Source organism: Zonotrichia leucophrys, chromosome 1, assembly GCF_028769735.1.
Source record: "Zonotrichia leucophrys gambelii isolate GWCS_2022_RI chromosome 1, RI_Zleu_2.0, whole genome shotgun sequence".
Taxonomy (NCBI): Eukaryota; Metazoa; Chordata; class Aves; order Passeriformes; family Passerellidae; genus Zonotrichia; species Zonotrichia leucophrys.
This window is the reverse complement of record NC_088169.1, coordinates 1,467,651-1,485,069: the sequence shown is the minus strand read 5'-3', so window position 1 is coordinate 1,485,069 and position 17,419 is coordinate 1,467,651. Positions and strand designations below refer to the sequence as shown.

The window sequence follows — 17,419 nt, the reverse complement described above, 5'->3', positions numbered from 1 at the left end:
GGCTGTCCATAACTCTTTGTTTCTATTGTCTCATATTGTCCTAGTCCAAATTATTGGATTGTCCTAGTCCAAATTATTATTATTCCAATTGTATTACTATTTTTATAAGCATTTTATTACTATTAAACTTTTAACATTTTAAAAACAAGTGACTGGCGTTTTTCACACCTTCAGAGGGAAGTGCAGGCGATGGTGTCTCCGGGATCCCTGGCAGTGCCCAAGGCCAGGTTGGCATCGGGGCTGGGAGCAGGCTGGCACAGTGGGAGGTGTCCCTGCCATGGCAGGGTGGCACTGGGTGGCGTTTAAGGTCCCTTCCATCCCAAACCTGCTCTGTAACCGCGGCAGGGGATCAGCCACCGCTCCCGCCGCTTTCTCGTCAGCGAACACCGCAGAGCCGGGGGAGGAGCGGGGCCGGACGAGTGACAGAAACAGAAATAAAGGCAGGAACGCAAATAAAAACAGAAACTCAAATATTAAGGCAGGAACGGAAATAAAGGCAGGAACCGAACTAAAGGCAGCAAATGCCTTTCCGCGAGTGCGGGGAGAGAGCGGGGCCCTCAGGAAGCGCCGCCAAGGCGCCGCTGGGCGGGGCCTGAGGGGAAGGGGCGGGGCTTTGTGAGATGAAGGCGTGGTAGGTGAGTGATTGGGGCGTGGTTTGACTGCATGGGGCGTGGTCTAGTCACTTATGGGCGTGGTCTGTGTGGGGGCGTGGCTAACACCCTGCCATCCCCGCCGCCATTTTCCGCTAGGCGATGGAGTGGGTGGTATCGCTGGGATCGATGGGCGTCGGTCGCATTGATAAAGGGCGATAGACGCGGCCAACAGCGATGAGGAGCCGCAGCGGAGCTCCTGGGCGTTCCCCGCCGCGAGGTACGGCTGGCAGGTGTGGGTGTGTGCGGTGCCATGTCCCCCCGCTGTCCCCGGGCGCGGCCCTGCGGTGCCAATGGAGCGGTTCCCTGAGGGGAGCGGGGCGCGCTCCTTCCCCCGGCTGAGGGGAGCGGTCTGGGCCCTGCCCGGGCATTCCTGGGGGGCTCTGCTGGAGCCGGGTGGGGCTCGGGCCCATGGGGAGCCCCCTGAACCGCACACGGTTCCCCAGAACCCCACCGGGTTCGCCCTTGGCAGCGTCCCGCTCGCTGCATTGGCCCCGGCCATGGCCCGGGAGGTGCCTGGGGAGGGTTTGGTGTGGGGATCGCACCAAGGGCTGATGGTAGGCGGAACAGCGGCTGGTGAGGGCCGCAGCGCCCCCTTGTCCCAGGCGTGGTTTGCTGTGTCCCAAATCCCTGGGGCTGGCACAGCCCTGCCAGCCCATGCAGTGCCAGCTGTGCCCAATGGGCACCTTGTCCCCAGCCCAGAGCACTCAGTGCCACCTCCAGGGCACTGCAGGGATGGGCACTGCAAAGGGATGGGCACCTGCACACCTGCAGGGATGGGCACTGCAAAGCTCCCTGGGCAGCCCTTGCCAAGGCCTGAGCTCCCTTTCCATGGGCAAATTGCTGCTGCTGTCCCAGCTGAGCCTGCCCTGGCTCAGCCTGAGGTGTCTCCTCCCCAGCACTGTGGCTGCCCATGGGATAAGGGCTGTTGGTAATGGCCGTGGGTTATGGAGGTTAAGTGATTTCCATGTCGTTAGAAGTGGTTTATCCAAAGTCACCCAGTCCAGGGTGGGAATAATGCTACAGGCACGGTGTGGTTCCCTGGCTCGGGAGGATTCAGGATTTTATGGAGCTCCAAGGGTGTCAGGATAGTGCCAGACTCTGCTCAGTGGTGCCAGTGGCAGGATGAGCAGCAATGGCCAGGAACTAAAACACAACAATTGCAGCCCAGCCTGAGGCAGAGCTTCCTTCCCTGGAGGGGCAGAGCCCTGGAGCAGCTGCCCAGGGAGGGGCTGGAGTCTCTGGAGACATCCCAAACCCCCTGGGCACGTTCCTGTGTCCCTGCTGCAGTGACCCTGCCTGGGCAGGGCTGGGCTGGGTGGGCTCAGAGCTCCCTGTGCAGGCTCAGAATGTTCCTCTGCAGACTTCCCTGCTGTCAGTCAGGTCTCTGCCTCTCTCAGTATTCCCATAAGCTGATTTATGTAAGTAAATAGACCATCTGCTTCTTTCAGAGAACTGGGGGAGAGCTTTTCTGAAATATGAGCCACTGACTTTCAAGACTTCAAAGCTGCTTTTTTATTTTTTCTTTTCTGATTGGGAGCAAATATAACCCCATCCAGCCTGAACCTGAGAGCCACTAAACTGATCCCAGGAGAGGAGAAGCTGCAGGGAGAGCTCAGAGCCCCTGGCAGGGCCTGAAGGGCTCCAGGAGAGCTGCAGAGGGACTGGGGACAAGGATGCAGGGACAGCACCCAGGGAATGGCTGCCAGTGCCAGAGGGCAGGGCTGGGTGGGATCTGGGCAATGAGGAATTGTTCCCTGGCAGGGTGGGCAGGCCCTGGCACAGGGTGCCCAGAGCAGCTGGGGCTGCCCCTGCATCCCTGGCAGTGCCCAAGGCCAGGCTGGACACTGGGGACAGTGGGAGGTGTCCCTGCCATGGCAGGGGTGGCACTGGGTGGGATTTGGGGTCCCTCCAGCCCAAACCTTTTGTGATTCCATGATTTTATGAGTCAGAGAGTGACATGAGGCTGCACTCACTGCTGCACTCACTGCTCTCTCCATGGCTTCTCCACAGGGATTGCTGCAGCTCTGAAGAGGAGGACCAACAAAAGCTCACCAGAGTTCTGACAGAAATGGTTTTCCCCTGGAATCTCCCTGGCAGTGGTAGATCTGCAGAGGACATCCAGCTTTAGAATCCTGGAGATGAGCACATTTTATCACATTTTCCCAGGCAGTGGAAGGTGCTGAAGAAGTAACCTGGCTCTGAGTGTGCCTCATGTGGGAGCCTCCTTTGCTCAGCAGCCAGAGGCCGCCAGGAGCCTGGTGTGGTTCCCAGAGTGGGATCATTGCCAGTGATATCCCTGCAGCATGGCCAGCCAGGATCCCAGGTACACAGGGAGTGCTGCAGACAGGGCCTGGGGGAGCTGAGGGCTTATCAGGGAAAGGAAATCATTTACCACGGGAATGCAGCGTGCCCAGGGCTGCTCCTGAAGGGAACTCTCTGAACAACCTGCAAAGTCCCAGCCTGCAGGTGCAGCTGCTCTTTGGAATGAATTCTGCCTGAGTGAATGAGCAGAGTGAGGGGAGGAGAGCATCCCCTGAGGCTCTGGGACTGTCACTTGCACAGATCCAAGTTCCTAACACGTACCCAGCGCCTTCCTGCACTCTGAGCACTGGGAGATTGACTTCTCAGATAAAGGGTTTAGTTCACTTGGCTTTAACAGATTGCTTCTATCCTGTGTTAATATATGAATATACAGGGTTATATATTAATATATAGTCATATATAGAGTGTGCTCTGGCATGATTTTAAGCTGGTTGTTTTGCAGAAAAATAATTCCAGTTGTATTTGCAAATAGTGTTAAATTAAAAAGCAGTTAATTTTTGTTAAAGCTGGGGGGAAGATTCTTTAGAAATAGATGCACCTTTGCCCAGCTAACTCAAAACCACATCCTGTGGATATTAATGTTATGGTGGTGTTAAATAGAGTACAAAATAACAGTGAAGAGAAGGATTATTTTAATAGATCTTATGCATTAAAAAATTGTAACAAACTTCATAACTTCTTTGTAATTAATATTTTCCTAAGTGCTCTGTTGATCTTTTCCCTTTTTGGAAACAATTCCTCCAATGGTGATGAGTTTATTTCAAACAAAGCCAAGCAAAGTTTGTTTTCATTGTGGTAATGAAGTTGGAGTGAGTGGCATTGAATTTTCAGATACTATGTAAATGCAAAGTTAATATAAATAATTTTACAGTGGTTTCTGCTTTATTTGAAGTGGTAGGAGCCCATTCCATGTGGAAAAAGAAAAAGGAAAGGGCTGTTGCCATGGAAATGGACCAAAATTGCCATTAAATGATAAAGATCAGTGCTCCAGTAACTCTTTCAGTACCACTGCCCTCCCTCAGCCACTGGAGAGGGTAAAACAATTCTGTACAGGAACCTTGGGTTAGTTAAAAGTGATTTACTAGGTAATTTACTGTCATCGTTTAGTAAAATGTGCTTGTTTTTCATGTTTGTAGGAGCAGAAGCAAAATGTTCCTTTTGCAAGCAGAGAGGTTTGTTTGTTAATGTCCATGGGAACGCCAATGGATGTGCCAATGCCTCTGTGTCAGCTTGGTGAGTACCTGAACCTTTGGGGTAGAGAGCAGCACTGCAGGGGGCTCATTAATTCATTAATAATCCTGCTGAGTTAATGAAGTGAGAGACCATCATGGTATTGTAGAACCTCCCTGGAGTAATTCCCAGAGTAAGGATCTCTGGTGCTACCCCTGCCTGCTCCATTCTGTGCATAAACCATGAGCAGGGCTGGAGCCAGGCTGGGAGAGCTGGGAATGCTCAACGTGGGGAAGGGAAAGCTGCAGGGAGAGCTCAGAGCCCCTGGCAGGGCCTGAGGGGCTCCAGGAGAGCTGCAGAGGGACTGGGGACAAGGATGCAGGGACAGCACCCAGGGAATGGCTTCAAAGTAGGATTTGATGGCATCTTGGGAATGAGGAATTGTTCCCTGGCAGGGTGGGCAGGCCCTGGCACAGGGTGCCCAGAGCAGCTGGGGCTGCCCCTGCATCCCTGGCAGTGCCCAAGGCCAGGCTGGGCACTGGGGACAGTGGGAGGTGTCCCTGCCATGGCAGCAATGGGAATGGATAAGTTTTGGGGTCACTCCCAACCCAAGTTAGTCTGGGATTCATGCCTGATTCCTCCATGCCTGGACTGGTGACTCTGGCCCCAGAGTGGGCTTTAGGTCCCTTCCAGGCCATTCCATCCCATGGTTCTGCCTCCCTGCAAGCCCAGGAACTCTCAGGTACATGTGAGGGTTTTTATTTTTTTAATCTGAGTTTTTCCGGCACTCCTCAGTTTCTGGATCAGCAGGTGAAACAAGCTCAGTTTGGCTGAGCTGTACTTGTTGTGAGAAGGGGATTTGTTAGTTAGTGTCGGATCTCAAAATCTCAGCCCTGAGATGCTGAGCCTCCGAGACCACTTTGGGGTCTCGGGAGTCCTGGAATGTTGCCAGAAGTGTCTGGTAGCTGGACTTTAACCCTGCACAGGAGACGACAAGGATGAGGGCTTCACCGGGTGAATGGTGAAGGGATTAGTTAATTAGAGGGTGAGACACAAGGTTTAAGATTTATGTACAGGGGGGTTTAGAGGAGTAAGATGGAGGAATTGGGGTGTGTCCTACCCTCCTTCTTCTTCCTTCTCTCCTCCATCTTCTTTGGCCACGGTGGCACCTTTGGATTGGTTATTACTAAGAGTACACCGAGTTATAAGAATAGATGGTATTGGGGAAAAATGATAAATATTGTATACGTAACTAGGGGTATAAAGATACGTGGCGGTCCGTGGGACGGCACTGTGTGCCCATGGCTGACTGCTGTGCGGATCTCTGTTGAGCTGAAAGAACATCTTTTAGATAAACAATTAATAAACATAAAACCAGAAAGAAGAACTGAAGCCTCTTCTCGTCCTTTGATACGCGGGTGCTCCAAGGCCACCTCCGGGCCTCCCAGGCCCCTCAAACAACAGAAGATAAACCCAGACAATTGGCGTTCCCTGGGCGGACCAGAACCACCACAACCTTTCGGGGGAAGATAAACCGGACATTTGGCTTCCACTGGGTGAGCTCTGACCACCACAACCTTTCGGGGGGACCACCACCACCTTCAAAGCCCTGAAGAAAAAGAGAGAGAAGAAGAAAAAAAAAAGCCAGCAGAGACTGCAGAAAAAAACCAGCAGTCACTGAGAAATCCACCTCTCAGTTTCTGCCGAAGAATATTCGTAGCAGAACAGCCCGGACTGGAACCAGAAGGCGCCCTGGGTCCACCTCTCGTGATCTGCTGGACAGATCGAGACGTCCAGACTGCTCTGGCGACAGATTTGGTAAGAAAGCCTGAAAATAAGAACATGGGAGGCACACCTTCCCAGGAACAACGGGAAATTTTGTCCACCTTATAAGGTGTGACACAAACATACAAAAAATTATTAGCTCTGGCCTTAAAAGGCCAGGAAGACCCCCGAGACGCACCAGACGTCCGGGGGGGGGCCCTCAAAAGGGGGGAGCAATGCAAGACTCCGGAAAAAATTAGCTCTGGCCTTAAAAGGCCAGGAAGAAATAACCCCGAGACGCACCAGACGTCCGGGGGGGGGACTCTCTGAAAGAGAGAGGGGAGCAAGGCTCCAGGAAAAAAAAAAAAAAAAAGACGCGTGTTCAGATACGGCTTTGCTAAGCTCAGGGCCGGGGGGTGCAGCGGCCCCGGGGGCCGGCAAGGTAGCAGAAACGCGCGCGGCAGGCAAAACTCGCAAGAACCCGGGGCAGAAGTCACATGCCAGCGCAGCCGGGGCGTCTGACCCATGCAGCGGCATGGGGGAAATTGCGCAATCCCAGAAAAGCTGCGGGAGACGCGGGAGGCGCGCGGTTGTGACGCAAAAAAAAAAAAAAAAAACCCGGTGCGAGTCGCGGCAGAGCGCGGGTGCAGGCGGGAGCGGCCACACACGCTGACGAAAGGCCACACACACACACAGCGTCGGAGGAGGAGGAGACAGTCAGGGGCAGACCGAGGGGGGAAAATTCAGAGGCGGAATAAAAAGGGAGAGAAAAAAATTACCTCGGGAGAGACACAGAGCAGCTCGGAAAGCACGCATGCGCCGAGCGCGGGCGGGGGCGGGCCAGACCCCCGGTGACGTCTCAGGCGAGGAGGGGCCCTCTCCAGACTTGGTGCCTTTGGTAAAAACCCTCGGGGTCCTAAGCCTCTCCCCTCCTGGGGAGGCTTGTGTGTTTTCTAACCCTATTGTCAGTTGAATCAAAAACTAGGTAACCCCTGAGTGCACGACATGCCAGATCGGTTCAGCAGAGCTACAGCATCATTTCGTAACAAGGATGCAACTATGCAACGATTTTCCTCAACAAGATATAAGAAGAAACGAATACTCAGACAAAAGTCGGGACTCAGACTGCAAAGGACAACTCAGAAGAGAAACAAGAGAAACGAAAGACTCTGGGGGGTTTTTCTCTTTGGGGTCTTGAATATTTCTGTATAAGAACGAAAGACTGGGAAGTTTTCTCCTTAAAGTCTTGAATTGCAATAGGCAATAGAGTAAATTTACCTATTATAGGGAAAACTGACAAAGGATCATATATTGATCAGCTGGTAGATTTCTTTGACACTTCTCCCATTTGGAGAGGAATTTTAAGGGCAGATTTCTTTGACATTTCTCCCATTTGGAGAAGAATTTTAAGGGTAGGATTTTATGTTTTAATAGTTTAGGATTTTATATTGTAATAGCTTTCCTAGTCCTCATCCATGTCGTCCCAGATGCCATGAATTGGATTGTAAAAGAGGTTTTCTTGGGGCAAACAGAAGGGGGAGATGTCGGATCTCAAAATCTCAGCCCTGAGATGCTGAGCCTCCGAGACCACTTTGGGGGTCTCGGGAGTCCTGGAATGTTGCCAGAAGTGTCTGGTAGCTGGACTTTAACCCTGCACAGGAGACGACAAGGATGAGGGCTTCACCGGGTGAATGGTGAAGGGATTAGTTAATTAGAGGGTGAGACACAAGGTTTAAGATTTATGTACAGGGGGGTTTAGAGGAGTAAGATGGAGGAATTGGGGTGTGTCCTACCCTCCTTCTTCTTCCTTCTCTCCTCCATCTTCTTTGGCCACGGTGGCACCTTTGGATTGGTTATTACTAAGAGTACACCGAGTTATAAGAATAGATGGTATTGGGGAAAAATGATAAATATTGTATACGTAACTAGGGTATAAAGATACGTGGCGGTCCGTGGGACGGCACTGTGTGCCCATGGCTGACTGCTGTGCGGATCTCTGTTGAGCTGAAAGAACATCTTTTAGATAAACAATTAATAAACATAAAACCAGAAAGAAGAACTGAAGCCTCTTCTCGTCCTTTGATACGCGGGTGCTCCAAGGCCACCTCCGGGCCACCTCCGGGCCTCCCAGGCCCCTCAAACAGCCGAGATAAACCGGACAAGTTAGGGTCCTTTAATTCTGTAAAAAGGGTCAGATCATCATCCCAGAACCCCAGACTGGTTTGGGTTGGGAGGGACCTCAGAGCCCACCCAGTGCCACCCCTGCCATGGCAGGGACACCTCCCCCTGTCCCAGCCCCAGTGTCCAGCCTGGCCTGGGACACTGCCAGGGTGGTAGAAACTCAAAGATGCTGCAGAGGATTCCCCAGGCAGATTCCAGACCATCCCTGTTTCCCCAGGCTGAACGCTCCCAGTTACTCGTTCTCAGATATTTATCTTGGCCGTGTCTCCTTTGTAAGAGTGTAGCACAAACAGTTTTGCAACTGTTCAACTTCCTTTGCTAAACTTGTTTGTTGAAACAAAGTTCAGAGGCAGTTTGAGCTCTGAACTGAAAGGAATTTGGTTTGGATGCAGAAGAGGCATTGAAAAATCAAATAATGCTAACTGGAATGCAGCAGCAATTCAGCAGACACAATTTATTACAAATCTGAGCTTGCGTTCAGATAATAATAATAATAATAGTAGCTGAAATATTGCTTGATTTATCCCCACTGGACTTTTTTTCCAAATGGGTGATTTCCTAGCTGGTAAGAAATCCATTGTTCTACATTTAGCTGCAGTTAAACCCATGATTTATGAATCTACATAAAGATTGTTCAAATTTTCTAATTCAAGGCCCAGATTTCTCTTTTCATAGTCATGCTGACTGTGGCACATCTTTTTAAAACAACAGGTCAAGACAAAACAGAGTTTTAGGGAAGATAAGGAAGGAACTGTCCAGATTTTCCCATGGAGTTTATGTAAAACAGAAATGTGTTTGGAATTAAAGCAGTGACTGCTTTGGCCAACTGGGTGTGGGAGTCAGCATTTCCTGAGTCAGAGGCATGACCACAAAAACGCCTTAAAACAAGAACAGGAAGTTTCTCTTTGTTGCACTCAAAGCAAAAGGGAGGCTGAAGGGTCTTGAGAAAAAAGAAAATTAGAGGGGTCAGAACAAAACCTTCAAGTGTTTGGAGGCGCTGTGTTGAAAAGATGGGAATGATGAGAAGCTGGGTTGGTCAAGGAAAAGAATCCTGGATGCAGTGAGAGCCAGGGTGGGTCACAGGCTGCTGGGGAGGTTCTACAGGAACATGGAGGAACCTCTGGAATGCAGGATTGCCCAGGGAAGCTGGGGCTGCCCCTGGGTCCCTGGCAGTGCCCAAGGCCAGCTGGCAGCAGCCTGGCACAGTGGGAGGAGTCCCTGCCATGGCAGGGGTGGCATTGGGTGCTCTTTAAGGTCCCTTCCAACCCAAACCCTGCTGGGGTCTATGAAGACAACATGGAATATTTTCCCAGATCAGCCCTAAAATTCTTGGGATGGCTTGAAAAGGTGTTTGAATAGAGTCAGAGTCCTCTGAGAGATGATTTGATGAGAACACCTTGGGTGGTTTTGCTGACCCTGAATCCTGAACCTCACGGGGAGGGATCCAGGAGGCAGCTCCTCCTTGGAGCCCCAGGTTCATGGACACTTCTCCCAGGCTCTGGAGGAGCAGGGAAAGGGTGGGAAACTCTAGGAAGGGGTGAAAGAAAGTAGCAGTTCCAGCAGGGAGTGCTGGGTATGAACCAATTGTTGCAAATGAGTAATTACAGTAAAAGTCAGGTGCTGTGGATGGATACACCAAAGCATTAATACAGAGTTTCACTTTCCAGTGTGCCTCACCTTTCTGTCTGCAGCTGTTTGCAGCCTGCCTGGTAAGAGTGTTACCATCTCTAAAATGCTTTTCCTAACACATTTCATAGCTTGCACATCCTCACCCATCATCATTTTGAACTTCATGCTCTTTGGAGAAAGAACTTAGAGAAATGTAATCCATGTGCACAGTGCTTTGCATTGCTGTGTCTGCTGTGCTGAGCTCTCCCCTGTGGCTGCTTTTTGGGGCAAATCCTGAGCTGCTCTAAATGGCTTTGTTTATTTATTAGAATGGTTGCAGAGCTCAGAGTTGTTTGTTGGTTTTTTTTTTGTGTTATTTTTTCCTTTCTAGAGAGAAAGGGGCTTCCTTACAACCTCCAGATGGACTCCCACAATTTCCAGCACATTTTGTCCTGGCAGGCAGAGCATGACCCAGCTGTGCCAGCATCCTACAACGTGCTCTACAAAGACTACAGGCAAGTCACACAAAATAAGGCACAAATTCTGCTTTTGTGGTTATTGACCCAAAGAGGAGGGAGCTTTGCAGTGCCCATCCCTGCAGGTGTCCCCTGGAGGTGGCACTGAGTGCTCTGGGCTGGGCACAAGGTGCCCATGGGGCACAGCTGGCACTGCATGGGCTGGGGGGGCTTTGCCAGCACCAGGGATCACTGAAAATAATAAGGCTGAGGTTTTCTCTGTTTTTCTTGGTTTTTTTCTTAGTTTTTCTGAGTTTTTTTTCCCCTGAGATGCTCTCCTCACACTGCCATGCCTTCTCACATCAGAGGAGTGAGACTCTTGCTCTTTCCTGCAGGAGCCAGGACTGGATGAGTGCTCAGCAGTGTTCAGGCATCGCCCAGCTCTCCTGTGAGCTGACAGAGGAGTTCAAGGCCATCTATACTGAGTATTCTGTATTTGTTCAGAGCGTTGGAGGAGCTCAGCTGCTCAATTCTTCTCTGCTGCGTTTTGTGCCATTCACTGAGAGTAAGTTCTGTCTCTGCATTTCTTCTTTTTGTAGTTTTCATTAGCAGCTGATCCTGAATTGTGTTCTGTTAGCTTTGCTGTAAGACTCCACACTGACTGTGTTGGTGGCTATTTGTATGTAGTATTTATGTGTAGTCCTGATTTGTAGTTCTGATAAAGGAATGAGGCTCTGGTTTTGAAATAAATACATTACAATTATAAAGAAAATACAGTTGTGCATTGACAAACACCAAGTAAAAATCTCTTGACTGTGTAAGCTACATAACTTAAAGAGCAACATTGTATTTGTGTGTTCAAATAGTGAATGTTGAGTTTAATAGTGCCAGGTCTGCATAAGGTGTAGGGAAGAGATTGATGGACAAACAATCCATCTGCCCTTGTCTTTATTGCCAGAGGTGGCTTCACCCTTGGCTCTGCTGAAAAGGGAGTTGTGAGCTCACAGAGCTAAGAGATGTTGAGCAGCAGCTGGAGAGCTGTGGAGGATGAAGTGATGGTGTTTGCTCTGAGCTCAGCAGAGGCAGCTGCTGTGTCCCCTTGCAGGGTCAGCAATGAGGGAGCACAGAGGGAATGGGGAGAATGGGACAAGGAGAACTGAAGAAGAACATCCTGAGGAGGAGCCCTGCTGTCCCTGCAGTTGGTTTAATAAAAAGGGCAGGACAAGGGGGAATGGGTTTTAGCTGAAGGAGAGCAGGGTTACATGGATATTGGGAATTGTTCCCTGGCAGGGTGGGCAGGGGCTGGGCTGGAATTCCCAGAGCAGCTGGGGCTGCCCCTGCATCCCTGGCAGTGCCCAGGGCCAGGCTGGACACTGGGTCAGTGGGAGGTGTCCCTGCCATGGCAGGGGTGGCACTGGGTGGGCTCTGAGGTTCTTCCCAACCCAAACCATTCCAGGATTCTGTTCTGTACTTTAACCTCAGCTTTAATCTCATGTAGACACAAAGATCACATCTCTGTGAAGCTGGAGTAAAGCCTCTATTCCCTTTCTGCTTCTTCCTTCCACTCCTTTTCCTTTGAAGTCTGGCCCTGTGGGAAATGATGGTTTGGCTGTGGAGGTTAAATGTTGCAAGGCCTTGTGGATTTACAGCAGTGACCTCTCTGGAGTGTGCTGAGCCAGCCCTGTGTGCATCACAGAAATGGAATTGTCCTGGATAAAGTAGAACTGTATTTTTCCATCATTTTTTTCCTCTCTCTTGTTTTCCAACAGCAATTCTGGGACCACCAGAAGTGAATGTCACTTCCTGTCCAAACTGCCTCAATGTCACCATAAAGCTGCCAGCCTCTCACTTCAGACAGAATGGGAAGCTGCAGTCTTTAATTGATATCTATCAAGAGCTGGATTATGATATCACCCTGAAGTCACAGGATGGAGAGCACAAGGTAGGGAAATTTGGGAATAGTTGTGCTTTAAAGGAGGGACATAGAGGGCATGAAATGGCTCTGGTGGTTAACAGGCTCCCAAAACCAAATATGTGGATGGAAGCAAAAGAAAACATAGAAATAGATTTCTTAGAAGAAAAGAGAGAGCATGGCCAGCAGAATCTGAGCTTCCTTTTCCTGCAGGGGGCAGGTCAGGGGGAGGGAGCAGGGGCTCTTCCAGCCAATCACTGACTTCAAACCATTGTTTTTTCATGGCAGAGGCCACGGCAGAGAACCACTGAGGAGGTGTTCAGTGTTGTCATTGAGGAGTTGTATCCCAGCAGGAATTACTGCCTGTCCGTGGGGGTCACTGCATCCCTGAACAAGAATTCTGTGCCCTCCCCCTGGAAATGTGTCACTGCAGACTCAGAGGCTCAGCAAGGTGATGGGGCTGTGGGCAGGGGGCTGGGCTGGGTGTGCACTGTGTTCTTTGGTGTAGGGACATTTACAGTTCAGTCCTGAAAAACAAATGATCACAGAATTCCAGAATGTCCTGAGCTGCAGGGACCCCCAGTGCCAGCCCTGCCAGCCCAGAGCCCACCAAGCCCAGCCTGGGCATCCCAAAGGCTCCTGGAGCTGTGGCAGCCTCGGGGCCGTGCCCATTCCCTGGGCAGTGCCAGCACCCTCTGGGCAAGAACCTTGCCCTGAAACCCAACCTAAATCCCTCCAGGCCCAGCTCCAGCTGCTCCCTGGGTGCTGCCTCTCACTGGCAGAGAGAAACATCCCAAGAGAGAACCATTGTGGGTATTTAGGAGTGAAATATAAACCCCAGCACTTTAAGGGAACGAATCTCTTGGCAGTCCCCTGAACCATACAGATCTCCACTAGCTCAGCAGAAAGATGGAGTCACTTCTTTTGTAACTCCTGAAGCTAATTTGGGATTTGGTCTTGTTCTGACTTTAACTTTCACAGATCCCTTCTGACCAAAATTATTGGGGATTCCTGCTAGCTGTTGTGACTGCCAGATCTGGAATGTGGTGGTGGGACACTTCCTCCATGTGTGTTTATTTGGTTTTTTCACTCCAGGGTACCATGAAGCTGCAGTGGCAGGTGCCGTCTGTGTCGCGCTGATCATTGCTGCAGTCCTGAAGTGTGTGCATGCAGCAGGTTGCATTTTCCCAAAGTTCTCCCTTCCTCAGAGCCTGGTATGTAACAGCTCTCAGAGGAGGTTTAACAGCTGGGATTTCCAGCCCTGTGCTTTAGGTACAAGTTCTGTAACAGCACAGAGTGCTTGCATTTGTAGTTTACCTCAGTCCAAGATGCTCTCTAGGCTGCCAAGCTTTGTCTGATCTTCAGAACAAATGTTCAAAACCACTCCTTGCTATTTCTGTGACAAGTTACAGAGAGGATCATCCCACCCTGCTCAGGGGGAGCATCCAGGGGGTGAGCAGAGGGCTGGAGAAGCTGCCCTGTGAGGAGAGACTGGAGGAGTTGTTCCACTGTTTCATAATAATAATAAAATAATCTCTCTTGGACTTTCTCTGTGATCAAGCACAGAGGGAGCCACTCCAGAGCCAGCTAGTTTATTTCCATAGATTGAATTTAAATGGATAATGTCATTCACAAATAATTGTGCCACTAAATTTCAGTCACAAATAACAAGATTTCTTGTTTCTATCTTTTATCTTTTTTTACTTGTTCTTTTTTTTAGAGTCTCTGATTTCTTTTACATTTAATTCTGTAGGGTTTTTCAGCACAAATATTTTCCATTTTCTACAAACATATCCAGAGCAAATGGGTGTCACTTTTTTCTAAGACTTCTTCCACGTGTTTCTGTCCTTTGCTTATCATGTCCTTGTCATCACTCACATCCCAACAATTGCTGAACACATTACTAAGGAATATCTAAGGTTTATTTATTTTTTATTGTCAACTTGATGAATGCTTCAAATATTGAATAATCCTCTGAAGTGCAGGGGGAATACAGGGCTTGGGATGTTAAAATTGTGAAAATTGCTTCAAAAGATAATTTCTAAAGGACATTAAAATTGCTCAGCTGTGATAGAGGTGACTGCAAGAGTTGGGAGAGTGACAAGACTCAGCTCACCCTGGCAGGGTGGGCAGGCCCTGCATCCCTGGCAGTGCCCAGCAGTGCCAGGCTGGACATTGGGAACAGTGGGAGGTGTCCCTGCCATGGCAGGGGATTGGAATGTGATGATTTTTTAAGACCCCTTCTCACTCAAACCTTTCAAGGGTTCTGTGATGTTCAGGAATGAAAAAGAAGGAACAATTGTATTTGTCCTGGTTTAGGGCAAATTTGGGAGATAAAAGCATCATATCATATAGTCAGCCTAGGATACCTAGATACCCTGAACTCTGCAGAAAAAGCCCAAAGTGTGGCACAGAAGGACGCATTTGTTTGACAGCCTCATGGCTGGAGGTTATTTGGAGTTTTTTTTCATTGTGTTGTGTGCATATGTGCAAAAGTGGCTGATTATTTAATTCCTTTAATTCTCCAGGCGTTCATCAGGAAGTTGGCCTACTCCCCGTGGGTGTCCGTGTCAGAAAGAGTGGAACTGAACTCAGTGGAGATCATCCTCAGAGAGGTGAAGAGCAAGGCCAGGGGCTGCACAGGCAGTGCCAGTGATGACAGTGACAGTGACAGCAGTGACAGTGACAGCAGTGCCCCGTGTGACCACGACTACACGCGGCGGGGCAGGCTGGGCAGGGGCAGTGTCCCCCGGGGCTGTGACGCCCCCATTAGCCCAGAGCAGTACTCAGTGGGCAGCACCTGTGAGCCCAGCAGCCCCCAGGCTGGGCACACGGCAGCTGCTGAGCCCCAGGAGCCCCAGGGCCACCCTGCAGGGGACAGGGACACGGGGAGCCAGCTGCTGAGCCCTCTGTGTGGGGACAGCCCTGAGCCCCAGGGGGACGGTGGGTGCTTCACCATCAGCCTGCAGACGGTGCTGCTGGGCACCCTGGAGCAGGATGGGCACGGCCCTGCAGCTGCTCCCCCAGCCCAGGAGGATGCAGGGGACTGGCACTCTGCTCATGGTGGGCAGGCAAAGCTGCTGCAGGACACGGCAAGTGGGCAGGGAGCACCTTGTGCTAATGACTTCCACGAGTGGCAAAACTCCTCCTCTTCCTCTGAGGAAAGCGACTCTTTGGACTCAGACTCAGAGCAAGTAACGGGCTACATGAGGAGATGAAGAAGGGAGAACTGCTTTTACTTTATAACATAGGAATCAGTGTTGTCCAACTCTTATTTCTGGACTGAACACTCAGATCTTGTCTTTTTATTAACATCCTGTGGTGTGGGCTCCTGCAGAAAGCTGGGGGTGTTTGTCTGGAGAAGCATCCAGAGAGACCTTAGAGCTCCTTCTGTGCCCAAAGGGGCTCCAAAGGAGGAGCTGTGGAGGGACAGGACAAGAGGGAATGGCTTCAAACTGACAGAGGGCAATTTTGGATTAGAAATTGTTCCCTGTGAGGATGGGGAGAGACAATTTCCAAGGCCTGCAGGGACAGCACCCAGGGAATGGCTGCCAGTGCCAGAGGGCAGGGCTGGCTGGGATCTGGGCAATGGGGAATTGTTCCCTGGCAGGGTGGGCAGGCCCTGGCACAGGGTGCCCAGAGCAGCTGGGGCTGCCCCTGCATCCCTGGCAGTGCCCAAGGCCAGGCTGGGCACTGGGGCTGGAGCAGCCTGGGACAATGGGAGGTTGGTCTCCCAACCAGACCACTTTTACCATTTTTTTATTCTTTATCTCTGTCACTGGATTTTTGTGAAACCTGTTCTGCTGGCTGGATACTGTATTTGTGCAGAGAGCACTGATCAAGTGGAATAATGGGGGCAGAGACATGAACACTCAGCTGACAAAAGAGTGGATCGAGGCATTAATGCACTTCTTGAATTTATTTTTGTATCATTTTGTACAATTACTGATTCATATTAAAATATTTTTATGACATTTAAAATCCGAATGAGCAATTTAAAATTGGTGTGAACAGCCCTGATGTGTGAGGGGAAAGAGACCCGGTGTGTGAGGGGGAGCCCTCAGGCCCGGGGCCGCCGCCATGCCCGGTGCCCGCCCTGCCCTGTGGGGAAGCGGAAGGTTCGCGGTGCCAAGGCTCCCAGTGCCCGCCCTGTGGGGAAGTGGAAGGCTCGGGTGCGGGCTCCGGGTGCCCGCCCTGCCCTGTGGGGAAGCGGAAGGTTCGCGGTGCCAAGGCTCCCAGTGCCCGCCCTGTGGGGAAGTGGAAGGCTCGGGGTGCCGGGGCTCCGGGTGCCCGCCCTGCCCTGTGGGGAAGCGGAAGGTTCGCGGTGCCAAGGCTCCCAGTGCCCGCCCTGTGGGGAAGTGGAAGGCTCGGGGTGCCGGGGCTCCGCTTCGGCGTTGCCGGTGCCCGCCCCGTGGGGAAGCGGAAGGTTCGGGGTGCTGGGCCTCCCGGCGTTCCCCGTGCCCGACCTGCCCTGTGGGGAAGCGGAAGGTTCGGGGTGCCGGGGCGGCCCCGTTCCCGCTGCCATGGCGCGGCCGCCCCGCCGCGGCTGAGGGAGCCGCCATGGCCGCCGCGCTGCGGGCCGCGCTCTGCAGCGGGTTCCTGCTCCTCGGTGAGTCCGCCGGGGAGGGACGGAGGGACGGAGCGAGCTCCCGCTGCCGCCTGGCCGCGGGCACGGCGGGCGGCGGTGCCCTCATGGGGAGCGGCAGCGAGGGGCGCCTGAGGCGGCGGTGCCTCCGCGCTGCCCCGAGCCCGGCGCGGCTCCGCGGGGGCTGTGAGGGACCGAGCGGCCCCGGGAGTGCCCTGTGGGGACAGCGGGGTCAGCAGGACCAGCCTGCCCGGCCACCGCCGGCGTTATCGGCTCTGTGCTGGGAAACGGGGCCGGTTCTGCCGGGAGCGGGACGCTGCAAATCCCGGCGAAACCGCGTCGCGAGAGCCCCGTGTCACTGTCTGCAGAGGGACAGCGGGGAACAGGGACAGGAGCAGAGGGAGCGGCCTCAGGCTGGGCCAGGGCAGGCTCAGCTGGGACAGCAGCAGCAATTTGCCCATGGAAAGGGAGCTCAGGCCTTGGCAGGGGCTGCCCAGGGAGCTTTGCAGTGCCCATCCCTGCAGGTGTGCCCTGGAGGTGGCACTGAGTGCTCTGGGCTGGGCACAAGGTGGGCACAGCTGGCACTGCATGGGCTGGGGGGGCTGTGCACAAACCTGAAAGCCCAGAAATATTTCCTGATCTCTTTGGATCCTCAGTGCCCAATGAAGCAATTTACCTGGAGGCTGCTCAGGCAGGCAGCGCTGTGAGGGCAGGGAGCCTGGCAAGGAAATGGGATTTTTCCTGGGAATTTACATGCCTGCCTCAGACC

At 52.0% G+C, this 17,419-nt stretch overlaps 1 protein-coding gene across 2 annotated transcripts in view; it reads left to right on the top strand.

Moving 5' to 3' along the window:
• Positions 1-714: 714 nt before the first annotated feature.
• Positions 715-17,419, top strand: part of IFNAR2 (interferon alpha and beta receptor subunit 2) — a 17,905-nt gene continuing 1,200 nt past the window's right edge. The window contains exons 1-10 of one of the 2 annotated variants that reach the window (XM_064704573.1): positions 715-870; positions 2,664-2,976; positions 4,112-4,208; positions 9,758-9,799; positions 10,090-10,213; positions 10,549-10,718; positions 11,923-12,095; positions 12,354-12,516; positions 13,161-13,279; positions 14,594-16,062. In XM_064704573.1, the coding sequence (XP_064560643.1) occupies positions 4,160-4,208; positions 9,758-9,799; positions 10,090-10,213; positions 10,549-10,718; positions 11,923-12,095; positions 12,354-12,516; positions 13,161-13,279; positions 14,594-15,283 (1,530 nt within the window). In that variant the 5' untranslated portion in view covers positions 715-870; positions 2,664-2,976; positions 4,112-4,159 and the 3' untranslated portion in view covers positions 15,284-16,062. Of the gene's footprint in view, positions 871-2,663; positions 2,977-4,111; positions 4,209-9,757; positions 9,800-10,089; positions 10,214-10,548; positions 10,719-11,922; positions 12,096-12,353; positions 12,517-13,160; positions 13,280-14,593; positions 16,063-17,419 lie in introns of those variants that run through there. The other variant, XM_064704581.1, reaches the window with a different exon arrangement.